This window comes from Equus quagga, chromosome 4 (assembly GCF_021613505.1).
Source record: "Equus quagga isolate Etosha38 chromosome 4, UCLA_HA_Equagga_1.0, whole genome shotgun sequence".
NCBI lineage: Eukaryota > Metazoa > Chordata > Mammalia > Perissodactyla > Equidae > Equus > Equus quagga.
The window spans coordinates 49506208-49520421 of record NC_060270.1 but is presented as its reverse complement, the minus strand read 5'-3'; the positions used below and the strand labels follow the sequence as shown (position 1 = coordinate 49520421).

General features: G+C 35.9%; 1 protein-coding gene across 12 annotated transcripts in view; it reads right to left on the bottom strand.

Moving 5' to 3' along the window:
• The window catches only part of PHC3 (polyhomeotic homolog 3), a 76093-nt gene that overhangs the window by 17109 nt on the left and 44770 nt on the right, over positions 1-14214 (bottom strand). For all 12 annotated transcript variants that reach the window (XR_006888139.1, XR_006888141.1, XR_006888140.1 and 9 more), the window contains 4 exons: positions 12975-13128; positions 8231-8481; positions 7191-7350; positions 787-901 (listed from right to left, as the gene is read on the bottom strand). Coding sequence is in view for 9 of the 12 variants with exons in the window: in XM_046657807.1 (XP_046513763.1) it covers positions 787-901; positions 7191-7350; positions 8231-8481; positions 12975-13128 (680 nt within the window). In the remaining 3 variants the exon portion in view is untranslated. The remainder of the gene's footprint in view (positions 1-786; positions 902-7190; positions 7351-8230; positions 8482-12974; positions 13129-14214) is intronic.

Genomic DNA, 14214 nt, shown 5'->3' with positions numbered 1-14214 from the left:
TCCTCTTTTAGCTTGAGGAAGATTGTCACTGAGCTAACATCCATGCCAATCTTCCTCTATTTTATGTGGGATGCCGTCACAGTGTGGTCTTATGAGCCGGGCTAGGTCCGCGCCTGGGATCCGAAACCGTGAACCCCAGGCTGGCAAAGCACAGCGCTCGAACTTAACCACTATGCCACCAGGCCGGCCCCTTTTTTCTTTTTTAATGTAAACTAAACTTAAAACAAGATCAATGAAGATACTAAACATTTGTCATTAATACTATTTACCTATAATATTGCTATTGAAAATACATATTTAGAAAAGACAGATGTTTTGCTATCAGATAATGTAACAGTATGGAGAACTTATGCTGCAGCTGTCCTACTTAGAAACTTAAATAAGATATGGCTAAAACAAATGAAAACATTTTAAAACAAAACAACGTAAATTCAGGTATGTCAATATTGATAAAACAATCTTGTGATTCAAGAAATATTGTTTTGATACCTCCAGGACTAGCAGTCTATTCACAGGAGGGATTCTCCTGACTACGCTTACCACAGCAGAGTGCTACTTCAACATGAGATCACACTGTAAGACTCATGTCAGTGTTATGAATGTGGAATTTTCACAGAGCAATATTTAATAACTAAATAGCAAAGGAGCTCCAGATAATGCCTATTTGATATTATTCCTCTACTTTATAATATCTAGTTTTGACTACTAGTAAACTCCACAAGTTTTCTGGTTTTGTTACAGTGGTTGTTGGTTTGTGCTTTATGAAATTCAAGAGAAAAGAAATACCTTTTGGCACATGACATAGTGCAGAATCGTTTTGACCGCAGAAACTCATTAGCATATCCCATCTTCCCACAGAATTCACACTTGAGCAACTCACTGTCCATTTCTTCTAAAGTCTCTAAAAAAGAAGGAAAGAAAGGAAAAAACTTCCAAAACTTTGTGGCAAATTTTCTTTCATCCTCTACTTTGTGTGGCTGCTGCTAATTCAGACCCTCCAGCAAACGTAAAGGCGTGGTCTTTTAACTTTCCAGTCCACAGCCACTGTGGCAGGCAAAAGCCTCTAACAGCAATGCCCCCACTGGCCCCTCCTGCTCCTGCATAAAAACTGTATAGAGTTTTCTCTATATAAATAAACAAGACACTGTTAAAGGTTCATTTTGCTAAGAATCTAGCATGTCTAAAATGTGCAAATAACTTTCTTAAGCACTGTAAGAGAAATGAAGATGAGTACAACAAAGTCACTGCCTTTCAGGAGAAACACTTTCAAAAAACACCATGTGGGATAGGAATTCTGGTACGTTGTGCTGTGGAGATACATAGCAGAGAACACGTAACTCTAACTGGAGAGAATGAGGACGCCTTCAAAAACAATGTCAAATTTTGAGATGTCTGATTTAATAAAATAATTAACACTTAAAGATCTGCAGTGCACAACAGAATATATAAAGATGTATATATCTAATTATAAAATAGTCTCTTTTAGTTATATTGTATTAAAACAAAAATAATTTAATCTTAAAAATCACCAACAATTTCGTAATTTCTAACGTCTACCCCTCTTTGTCAGGGTGCTCTCTATTAGCCCTTCTTCCACCTCTAAATCCCTATTACATCCTTCCTCCACCTCTACATCCATGACATGCTTCAAGCCATACCACAGGACCCAAAGAAACTTCCTACCTAAATCCTCAGGTATTCAGCAGGGGTCACCTATAAGCACGCAACTTAATCTTGATGATCCACAGTTTTCCCATCCGTAAAACAGGGTTTATAATACCTTTCCCAAAAAAATCACAGTGAAGATTAAATGAGTGCCCAGCAAGGAGTAGGCATAAAAAGTGACAGTTGTATTTCCTACTTTCCATATAGGAACTAAGAGTACCAAGACCTGTAATAAATGCTAAGAAATACTTCAGGGGCCGGCCCCATGGCCAAGTGGTGAAAGTTCTGCACGCTCCACTTCGGCGGCCTGGGTTCACAGGTTTGGATCCGGGATGTGACCGACTCCACTCATCAGCCATGCTGTGGAGGCATCCCATGTACAAAGTAGAGGAAGACAGGCACAGATGTTAGCTCAGGGCTAATCTTCCTCAAGTGAAAAAAAAAGAGGAGGGGCCTGGTGGCACAACAGTTAAGTGTGCTCGTTCCGCTTTGGCGACCCGGGGTTCGCCGGTTTAGATCCTGGGTGCATACCTATGAACCGCTTATCAAGCTATGCTGTGGCAGGCATCCCACATCTAAAATAGAGGAAGACGGGCATGTATGTTAGCTCAGGGTGCACCTTCCTCACAAAACAAAAAAAACAAGAAAAGGAATACTCCAATGAAAACTGTTAAGTTCTTAAATCTACCATATTTTGCCATTTTCTTGCATCATCATAATTCCTATGCCAAGTCATACAAAATATGTAAAAAAAAGCACTCCACTAACTAAAGCTTTTAACTGTGAGCTCCATATATGCTTTTCTATGCTATTCATTTAACCAAGACTTGTTAAGCTGAAGAAAGGGACTCTGAAATGTAGACATGGATGATAAGTTCTCACTAAGTTCAAGCACTCACATCATCCTAGGGTAACGAGAGAGCAAATGGCAAAGTGTTAAATCAACTGAGGGCTACTAAAAAACATACTGTGAAATAATATTTGAAGATCCAAGGGACATCCAAATACACTGTCATGACTGATAAAATCATGAAGTAGCAAGTGATCATTTTCAGAACTTACCAAGACTACCTCCATAAGCAAAAGTCATCAATTTGGTAGCAATGAGGAAGAAATAGTCTCAAAACAAGTAAAATAAAAATTGCTCCTTCTAATGACCTAGAGGAGGCTTTCTCACAGCTGTGGCCCAACAACACATTCCTGGGACCTGATGTCACAACTTCCAGGAGTACTGATTTTACTTGGTCATGCTTGTAACCTGACCTGACCTTGAAAAGCCTGTACCAGAGACAGAACCTCTCACTCAAGCACCACTGCCACCAATCTGGACCCAAAGAATCCATTCTTCAAGTTGTTCCATTTCCAGTATACCAAAAGCTTTATTTCAAAAGTTTTTATTAATCAACATAACAATATGCAACACTTGAAAACAGGTTAGAATACCTTATGAAGGAGAAGGAAATGTTTTGCTGGTGAGAGAGGGGAGATCACAACCAGGTAGGGTCTAAGGGTTAACAACTAACAAAAATAGAATAGCAGTTTTACTTCCCATAAAGAAGAGACGAACATGATCAGATTTTAAAAATCTCTGTTTTAGAATGTTTGGTCAGAATTTTCACAAATTTGTTACCAAGGCTACTTTTTCACATTTGTGAATAAAAAATTACAGAGCCAAATGAATTAAAAAAGTGCTGCTTTAGCTAGTAAAGATGGGATTCTATGGCAGAGACAGCTGGTAATTCTCCAATATCTATTCTTCGCTGTTCTCCCACAGTAACAAAATTCTAGTTTTTAGCTAGGAATATGGCCACTGAGAATAAAAACTATAGTCTCTGCCCTAGGTGTGGCCAATTTCTGACCAGTAACATGTGAATGGAAATGCTTGCAAATTTCAGGTGGTGACTTTTCCCCCATCTCATTGATTAGAATGTGATCATGAAGAATAGCTATTTTGGAAATGAGAGCAACATTCTTCCTACCTTATGGTAGAACCATAAGACACTGGGAGCTTAGGGGCCCAACACCATGGAGCTCCGGACTGCTACCTTTGGGCTATGTCAGAGAAAATTAAACTTCTACCCTACTTAATCCAATATTATTCTAGATCTCTAATGCAGTGGCCAAACATATATCCTAACTAATAGAGGTTCTGAATTTTTTAAATTTTCCTGAAGACTTGAGATCACTTGAGGATGGGCAGCAAAGAGAGAGGGAATGAGACAGAAACCATGATTGGTGTGATGACTGACCAGGGAAGACAGAAGATATTTTGGTAAATCACAATCCATCAGTTGGAGATTCTGGATACAGAACCAGTCCAAACAGAAACATAGTTTAGAGCCAGACCTGATTGCCTAGTGGTTAAAGTTTGGCACACTCCACTCTGGCAGCCCAGGTTTGGTTCTCGGGTGTAGAACCACACCACTCACTTGCCAGTAGCCATGCTGTGGTGATTGCTCACAGAGAAGAACTAGAAGGACTTACAACTAGGTACTGGGGCTTGGGAAAGGAAAAGAAAAAAGGAGGATGATTGGCAACGGATGTTAGCTCAGGGTGAAGCTTTCCCAGCAAAAACAAAAAAGAATCATAGTTTATCTTTTAAAAAGAGAATAATCTTTACATTAAGTTTTTTTATACTGAATTAAAAACCATATATACTACTAAAACCAAAGCCACTAAATAAGTGACCTCACCACTTCACCCTATAGTACTTACCATAAACACAGAGACAGAAACATTCTATAAAATTACCTTTGGAAATTAAACTATGAAGTATTTAAAATTTTGGCACATTTTTATGTAAATATATCTCCACTATGAAATAGATCAATCATCTATTTGTATTGAATATATTTAACATTGTGTAAATTTAAAGTGTACAACATATTAATTTGATACATTTACATATTATGGTTGCTGTTTTAGCTGTATTTAGCACCTCTATTACACTGCGTAATTATCCTTTCTTTTTAGCAGTTGGGATCATTTTTAGTCTCTTAGCAAGTTTGATGATTGTAGTTACAATATTATTGTCTACATTCATTATACTGTACATTAGATCTCTATGGCTTATTTACTACACATTGCATGGATTAATCATCTTGAAATCTTCCTTTTGCTTACTCTGGTATTTTCTTCTGTTAAACTACCCTTTGCCTTGTCTTCCATCAATCCTTCCCTTCCTCTTCCCACCATGACTACAAGTATCAATTATGTGCCAAACCTCTACATTCATCCTACAGATGACCAGCAGTTTTCAAAAACTCTTGTTCATGTCACCTGCCTAAAAATCTTCAGTAACTATCCTCTTGACAAGATAACTCCTAACTCCTTAATCGAACATCCAAGGTACTCTAGAATCTGACTCTGCCAGTCTTACTTCCCACTACTTCTCTAACCCACTGCCTACTTCACCACCCCCTCCTGAAGTTAGATAGCACTTGGCACACCCTTCATGCATTTACTCATGGTGTTCTAACCTGAAAGTTTCTTCCTGTTATCTTAAATCTATTCTTTATCATCCAAGTTCCATGTCAAATCCCATTTCTAGAGAAAATTCACCAAACTGGCAATAATCTCAACCAGTTTTAAAGTCCCAAGTTCTTACTGTTTATATAATTCATTTAAAAGTTACCATATGTTTCTCCTTTGTTATCTTTCTATTATGGAGACTTGCTAGCTCCTACCAGATCAGAAGCTCTGATGAGGTCCTAGTACAGCCTAGCATGTGCTGTATGTCTATTGTTTTATAAAACATGAGTACCAAGGGATATGCCATGAAGCTTTCTAAGCAGTTTTCCATTTTTCTTTAATGTGTGCACAAAAGAGGGCACATTATATACACTGTCCAGCAGAGGACTTTCACTTATACACTTCTTGTAGATATATGCAAGAAACAAAAATCCCTGCACATTCATCTTTACTACTCTTCATCTTAAATGAAACATTTTCTCAGATAAAACAGTATGCATAACTAAAAGCAAATATTCAGGAATGAAATTATATTCGTAACAACAAAAGGCAAAATGTAGATATTATTTGAATCCTGATTTGAACAAAATAACTATAAAAGGACATTTATACAATTATATAATTGGGGAAATCTCAATATGAATCAGGTACTAGAAGACATCAAAGAATTATTATTGTTTTGTGTGATATAGTATTATAGTTATATAAGGCAATGTACATTTTTTAGAGATGCACAATGAACTATGTCTCAGTGAAACAAAATGAGGACTATGATTTTTTTTTTAAACAGAAGTAAGAAAAGAAGGGAAAGAGAAAAAGCAACAGAGAAAGAGAAAGAGAAAGAGAGAAGCGAGGGAATGGAAGGAGGAAAACAAAACGGATGGACAAGCTAGTGTGGCAAAATAACGTTTGAAATTGTTGAGTCTGGGTGAGTGGGGATTCATTATATAATCCTATCTAATTATATGTATGTTTGAAATTTTTCATAGTTAACATTCTTTTAAATAAAAAACATCAAATTGAACTTAATGTAAGTTAACAGTAAAAACCTAATTTTATACTATCATACTCTTTGCTGTTCAAATAAAAAGTAAAACAGTGATGAATACATTGCAACAGTTTATAAATTACCAACAAAGACAGAGATGCCTTCCTTTTAAGAATTAAGAAAACTGTGGGCTAAGACAATATCTATTTTGCTTACTATCATGCTATTTTGCTTAATTTAGCAAAGTACAGGCACACAGGACATGCTTAATAAGTATTTGCAAAATGAAATCAATTTTAGATGAAATATACTAATATATTGAGGATAATTACTCAGAGACAAATGTTAATTAATTCACTACTATAGAGCCCTGACTATACTAAATGCTATTCGATTAAACTGAACCGTATCAATTGCAGGGCCATGATGAGAATCAATAAATGATAAAATATTTCATTTTTGCATTGGTGTTTGTTTTCCCGCAGTCATTTTGTATATCACTTTGACTTTTATGGAACATTCACTATTAGAACAAAGTGTATAAAAAAGGATTCCTTGACATTAAGGAGATTTAGCATTATTTTTCTCTTTGAACAAATTTAATCACCTCTTGATGAAAAAGTACATCCTTAATACAATTGTAATATCCACCTGATATCACACATCAGAATATGGAAGTCTAAAACCAAATAACTCATAGGCTCTAAACTTTAAAGCAAACTCAATAAAACAGTCACTTACTTAAAGTCTGCTTAGAAAAACAAAGCCAGAGAATTGGTTTTTTGATGCTAAAATTCTGTATTACTTTCGTATATAATGGAACTTTTCCCACCCACACTCCTTCAAAAGTCAAACTGACATAATACAAATTAACAACAGTCTTGCTATTTTAATTATTTGGCCATTAAGAGTCTGGTTAGCTTTCCCATTTTAGTGAAATAAAGTATTATGTGAGAATAAAAGTGAATACTTCAAGTGAAAATCTGTGCAGAATAAAAATCCATGTTATGTTTCAAGTAGTAAAAGTCAAAGTTAACTCAAAGGGTATCAAGTAACATCCACGAACCTTCAGCAATCATGTCTTCCATCTCCGTGTCAGACGAATTATCTGCATGTTTTGTATTATTCTGTAGCTCTGGCTGAACACACACAGAATTTATCACCTGAGTATCCAGGAGAGGCCTTTTTTTCACAGGCTGTTCTATTAGCAAAGATGAACGACTCACCTTAAAAGAGAGAGAATAAAATGAAGTAATCTTTGAAAAGACTTTCAGAAATAACTTGGTTAAAAAACCTTTTGAAATGAATGCTATCTGTGATAATCTACTTGTTCAACTGATCAGATCCATTCATTAAATGCTTTATTCCCTAGGAAAAGGTTAGACAATCTGGACAATAACTTTCTATGCCAGGGAATCAGCAGTACAGATACTTCAAAGTCTCTGTCAAACGGAACCTAGTGTCCCAGTTTAGGCAAGCAGTTAAAAAAAAAGTCTTAAGAAATCAGTAATAAATTTTGATTAGCCAGCATCCTTAATTTATTTTTTTTCTGCCACAACTTGTAAGATTTTTCCTGTACAAAGGTTTTTATTTGTAGGGTTACTTCCTCAGGATGGATCATTATTGTATGTACTTTAAAGACAAGGGAACTACTGTTCAAAGTGTTTAGGTGATTTCTTCACAAAAGCAGAATCAGGACTAGAACTCAAGCCTCCTAACTCTAGTTCACAACTTAAACCATTATAATCACAAAAAGAAGTGGAAAAATCCTCAAACATTAACATTAATATCAACAACAACAAAAAATTAGGGGCTGGCCCACTGGCACAGTGGTTAAGTTCATACACTCTGCTTTAGCAGCCCAGGGTTTGGATCCCAGGCACAGACCTATGCACCACTCATCAAGCCACGCTGAGGTGGCATCCCCCGTACAAAGCAGAGGAAGACCGGCACAGGTGTTAGCTCAGGGACAATCTTCCTCAGCAAAAAGAGGAAGACTGGCAATGGATGTTAGCTCAGGGACAATCTTCCCTACCAAAATAATGATGATAATAATAATAATGCTACGTGAATAATTTAAAAAATACAAATTTACTTGCTACTTACAGGAAATGGCTCCAATCCCTCCTGAATCACAAAGCCTTCAATAACATGGGTCAAAATCTGTGGTTTAACGATAGCCTGTGGAGGTTTGTTTTCTATACTGGGAATGCTACTGGGCATAGACGTACTATTGCTCCTTGTGGTAGCAGCTGGAAGTAAGAGTGGAGGCGGAGGAACAGAAACATGTGAAGGGTCTGATGGAGATTTAATGACTGAAGCACTGACTGATGCCACAGCAGGTAATTCCACTTGCTCTGAAAAGAAAAAAGTCATTTTTTTTATCTTTAGCATTCTGCCCAGGCAAATATGAAATAAAATTCAAGAATAAAGATTAATAACAATAACAGTTAATATCTGGCATTTTAAAAAACCATTCTAAGAACTTTATATTTATTGTCTGATTTAATCTGCACAATAACCTTATGAGATAGAAACCACTCTACCCCTACTTTATAGAAGAAGGGAATAGCTTGCTCAAGGTTATCATTCCAACCTTGGTTAAAAAGAACTGTCCCATAAAACATGAAAATGTTTTAGAACGTCAATTTAAGAATAATTACTAAAATAACTGCTTTTTAAAAAAATTTTAAGCTACACAGATGTTAAATTCCTTATGTTCCTTTTATATATTCTAAACAGCATGGGAGAAACAAGTACTTTGAAAGTATGCTTAAATAACAGGGATCCTGAAATCCACAGACTAAGCAAAGATTCTGATGAATTACACAGGGCATCACCTTTACTTCAAGCAGTAAGGCTAATCCAACTCCATGCACACATGTTCTTTGGTGTTTTCTTTACAACTCTCCAGTGGCACTGTATATGTCAATTTGGGGGAACAACTGTAGTACCAGGCAAAGGAAAAATGTTGGGCTGGATCTCTGTGATCCCTTCCCTTCAAACTCTGAAGACCACAATAAGTAGACCAAACAGCCTGTGATGGAGACTTTACTCACCCATTTGATAGCACCGAAAAACCTTTACTGCATGTACTAAAGTGGAAAGATGGAACCAGTTGATAGCTAGGAATATCACTGACTACAGATATTTGAGAAAAATAACAAAAAAAGAGCATGTGTATAAAGATACTACTACTACTTACTGAACACTTATATGCCAGCTGCTGTGTAAATGCCTTACATGTTGTAACTCTTTTTTTTCTCTTTTTGCTGAGGAAGGTTGTCCCTGAGCTAACATCTGTACCCACCTTCCTCTATTTTGTATGCAGGATGCTGCCACAGCATGGCTTGATGAGCAATGTGTAGGTCCACACCTGGGATCCAAACCTGTGAACCCTGGGCCGCTGAAGCAAAGCGTGCAAAGTTAACTACTATGCCCCATAACACATTTAATCCTCAAAACTAGCCTATGAGTAGGTACTGTTTTTATAGACATGGAAACCAAGACACAGAAAGATAAAGTAACCTGTCTAAGGGCACAGTTAATAAGTAGTGGAGCTGGGATACTAACCCAGGCAGCCGGGTTCTGGAGACAACGCTCTTAATTGCTATGGTAACTCCTCTCCACCAGCAGTATGGAAGGACTGACACCATTATCAAAGACACTCAAAATATAGCCCAATTCGGTAGAGAAGAAAGAATAGGAATCCCTAAAGTGTAAAAATTCCAGCTAACAAAACAGTGCAGTGATCATCTGTGTAGTCTCAGAAATGGAAAAGCTAACAGTTCACACTTAGCAGCTCCGATGTGATTAATATGTAGCTTATCACAGCACTATTATAACCACAAATTAATCTAGCTCTACCAAATAATCCAGCAAGATAAACTGTACTGGAAAACCTGTTTAAAGTCACACAATCCCTTATGAAAAACTAAAAAGGAAAGTCAGTAGAAAATGGTGGTTTGCTGATTTCTGAGAACAAATACATAATTGTACACATGTATTACCAAACTGAGGAACTCAACAAATATCTTATCTATACCCAATCCTCCCATAAACCCCTAGAGGAAAAGAGATAAAACATATAAAATTCTGAAGAGGGACTGAAAGGTATTTTTTCTGTTGGAAGGAAAATATAAATCTATGGGGAACTAGAAAATAAGATAAGGGCCGGCTCCGTGGCCGAGTGGTTAAGTTCGTGCGCTCCGCTGTGGCGGCCCAGGGTTTGGATCCTGGCCGCAGACACGGCACCACTCGTCAGGCAACGTTGAGGCGGCGTCCCACATCCCACAACTAGAAGGACCTGCAACTAAGATATACAACTGTGTACAGGAGGGGTTTGGGGAGATAAAGCGGGGAAAAAAAAAGACTGGCAACAGTTGTTAGCCAAGGTGCCAATCTTTAAAAAAAATAAATAAAATTCTAATGTCCCTTACAGATTCATAGATACTCTGTTACTTTAGAAATATAAAGCTGAATTCAGTATAATTTGGTTTATTCAGAAAATACTGCTTGGTATATGTTCTAATTAATTTTTGGATCATATGTACAAATGTGCCAATTTTACACAGTCCTAAGTTGTGTTAAAAATAGAGCTTTAAGTTACTTTTAGAAGAAGCTAATACCTATTACTTGCCAGATTTAATTAGCTGCTAAAATCGAAAACACAAGAAACAGTAATGTATTACAGTAGAACAAAAACACAGTCATTACACTCTCTGGATTTAAGACAACTGTGGAAGAGAACCCAATTAACTGATAGGACTCTGCCACAGGTCACTCTGCCTCTTCAGTCTCATTTGCTGAGCATGATCTACGGGCTGCTTCTCTCTCTTTTTTAATGGGTGCTTCTTGCTTTACAGAATTTTTATAGGTATATGAAAACTGAATCCTGGATGGAAATAAGTCCCTCTATTTTTGTAGGTTAGTTTATTTCACGATTTGATGACAGTTATTCTAAATATCAACCTGTGCTTGCTCTTCCTTCTCACATATTACACAAGAGTATTAAGTATTTACTTCATAGTAAATTAAAGAAGATTCGAAAGTCTACATTGTACTTAGACAATTTAGCCAGAGACGTTCTTGACAGGATCTCAGACTATACTCCTGAGGAAAAAATGTGAAGATATTCTTGTGTCCCAATAGTTCAGAAATATTTACATTTTCTTTGAGTACCATTAGTAATGCTTATTAGGTAAGTAAATCACAGTCACAGTGTGAGGTTACTATCCAATTAAACTTCTATTTTTGCCTTTCTAAATCAAAACTCCAGGAAATCTGCGGTGTATGGAAGGTTCCATTTTCAGTGGACAGAAACAACAAAGATGATTAAATTTTTTAGATTTCCTTAAATCCATCTTTTAAGGTATTATTTGGAATAAACAAAGGCAACAACATTAAACTTGTCAAATACTTTATATAAGTTTATTGACTAAAGGTTTCCTATTTTTCAGGAGGGGAAAAAAGTTGCAAGAAAATTGATTTTCCCCCTTCTATGCTTTCCAGAGAAGCACACTGGTAGTGAGAGAAGGAAAGCCAGAGAGAAGGGAAGGGTTAGAGATGTGGCATGCAGAAGAAAAGAAAAGAAAAGCGAAGCAAGGGCTGCCTGGGCAGCAAACAAAGTCAGTTCCCCATTACAATTTGTTTCCATGCCTGTTATAGTGGTTCTTCTGTGCTGAAAATGATTATGAGGACAATGAGATACTGAATAGAACAGAAGACTCACAACGAGGCCTGAACCAAGATCAGCATCATCTGGATCAGGGGTCAGTAAACTTTCTATAGGGGACTATATGGTCTCCACAACTACTCATCTTTGCCAAAGCAGTGCAAAAGTAGCCACAGAAAATATCTGAACAAACAAATGTGGCTGTGTCGAACAGAACTTTATTTACGGACAAGGAAATTTGAATTTCACACAATTTTTACATGACATGAAACACTACTCTTCTTTTGAATTTTTTTTCAATCACTTAAAAATTTTAAAACCATCCTTAGCTCATGAGCCATACAAAAACAGGAAACAGGAAAGATCTGAAGCATGAGCTATAATTTTCCAACCCCGATCTAAATAAAATATTCATAAATTTAAAAAAACTCTAACTCGGAATCTACCTTTTTCAGGACCTAGACACTGGGCTACAGGTCATACTAACGTTTTAGTAGAACAGCTAGGATTCACAGTCACTTGGATGTTGTAAGGAGGAACATACAGAAGATTTATCTGAAGTCATAAATAGCACTGAAGTAGTGAGTACGAATTTGAATGTTTAAACTCAATTTTTTAATCCATGTCTCTAGTAAGAATTAGTGAGGCTTAATTTAAGTACTGTCTGGAAAAGAACACCTTTAAAAGCCTTTACTCAGTCTGGATCACAAGCAATTACGAGGAATCTCAAATATGACTTAGAATGCACTGTGATTTTTGGAAAGTATAACTGAAATCTTTTTTTTTTTTATTGAGTTATTGATAGGTTACAAACTTGTGAAATTTCAATTGTACATTAATGTTTGTAACTGAAATCTTTAGATAGAGATTTTGACTTTTTCTAATTTTTAAGCTAGAAATAGCTTGACACATGAATTTGAATGGGCATTTGAAATACATCTGTACAAACCACTAAAAATTAGAAAGCTAAAATATGTTTTTCATTTGGCTGTTTCCTTATCAATTGTTCTAATTGTTCCGTATCAAAAAACACCCTTGAATTCTCATCTATGTTGTGCTGCAATTAATTACATAACAAATTAGTTTAATACCATCTCTAGCGGGAAAAAAATAAACTTTTCCCATTACTAAAATTTATCTAACAGAAAATTCCCACAAATTTAGGTACTTGCTAACCTAACAAAGGATGTTCAGAAGTCAAATCTTCTCCTCTCCCCACAGTTATAGCAGCTGGAGACAATGTGGGTGGTGGGGGAGTTCTGTCCATCCGGACACATTCATCTGACTCTTCCGGCATTTCTTCCTCACACACATCTTCTACTTGATAAACCTGCAATGACAAACCACACTGCCTTAAAACGTTTCTGAAAATACATTTAACAAGGTGTTCCTAACTTAATTTTAAAAAAATAAATTCTAAGTGTTTTAAACTTAAAAACAGGGCAAAATGACTATACAAGTTGAAAGGAAAACTTTCAAATCACTCAAATGAAGTTTTTGATAATACGTGACGATATTTCACTAAAAGCAAGTTGTAGATTAGTATCTAGGCTACAAATCACTAAAGTTTTCAAAAAGGTATCTGTCAAGTCAGAACATATTTTTAGTTTTGAGAACTAAAGAACGTGTTTTGATTTTATAAACCTGAATAACTATTTTGGGAATTTTCTATTGTTTCTGTTAACTTCTAACTGTCAAAAATCAAAATAGATACTAATACTTTTCACAAGCACAACAAGTACATCTCCAAAATGACACATAACATATCAGGAAATGTACAGCCTAAAGGACTACATCCCAGGGTCTTCCTTATTATATTTATGTGAACTAAAGATTAAATTATGAAAAGTAATGCCCAAGTAACTACAAAAAACGTATGCAATTACGTTTTTTCTTTTAACTTCTGATCTGCTCAAGAATCTAATGCATTTTTATAAGCTAATATCAGGTAAACAGAAAATACCTGTCCTTGAAATAACTGATACATACACACACACACACACACACACCATCCTATGCCATCTGACACATTATTTTTAGTTGTTTAATACTGTTCCATACTTATAGAGGAAAGTTTTTAAGTCTTTGACTTAACTACCTTGGTATCCAAAGCAAAGACTAAAGAAGAAAACACGGACTCAAAAGCACTCTGACAAGGAACTATATAACTAAAAATAACTAACATTATTATTTTTTATTAAACTTCAAGCTGAATTTTCAAAGTCCACTTCTAAAGATTGACACAGGTATTTTAATTTGTCATCACTATTTATTTAACCACTATTGTTGGAAGATGATAGATTACTAAAAACAAAGCCACAAAGCAGTTCACCTCCCTTCTTTTATGTACAAAGCTTGCTACTTAAATTTATAAAGGTTGTGAGTTTTTAAGATTACTTACCCAAATTGATTAATA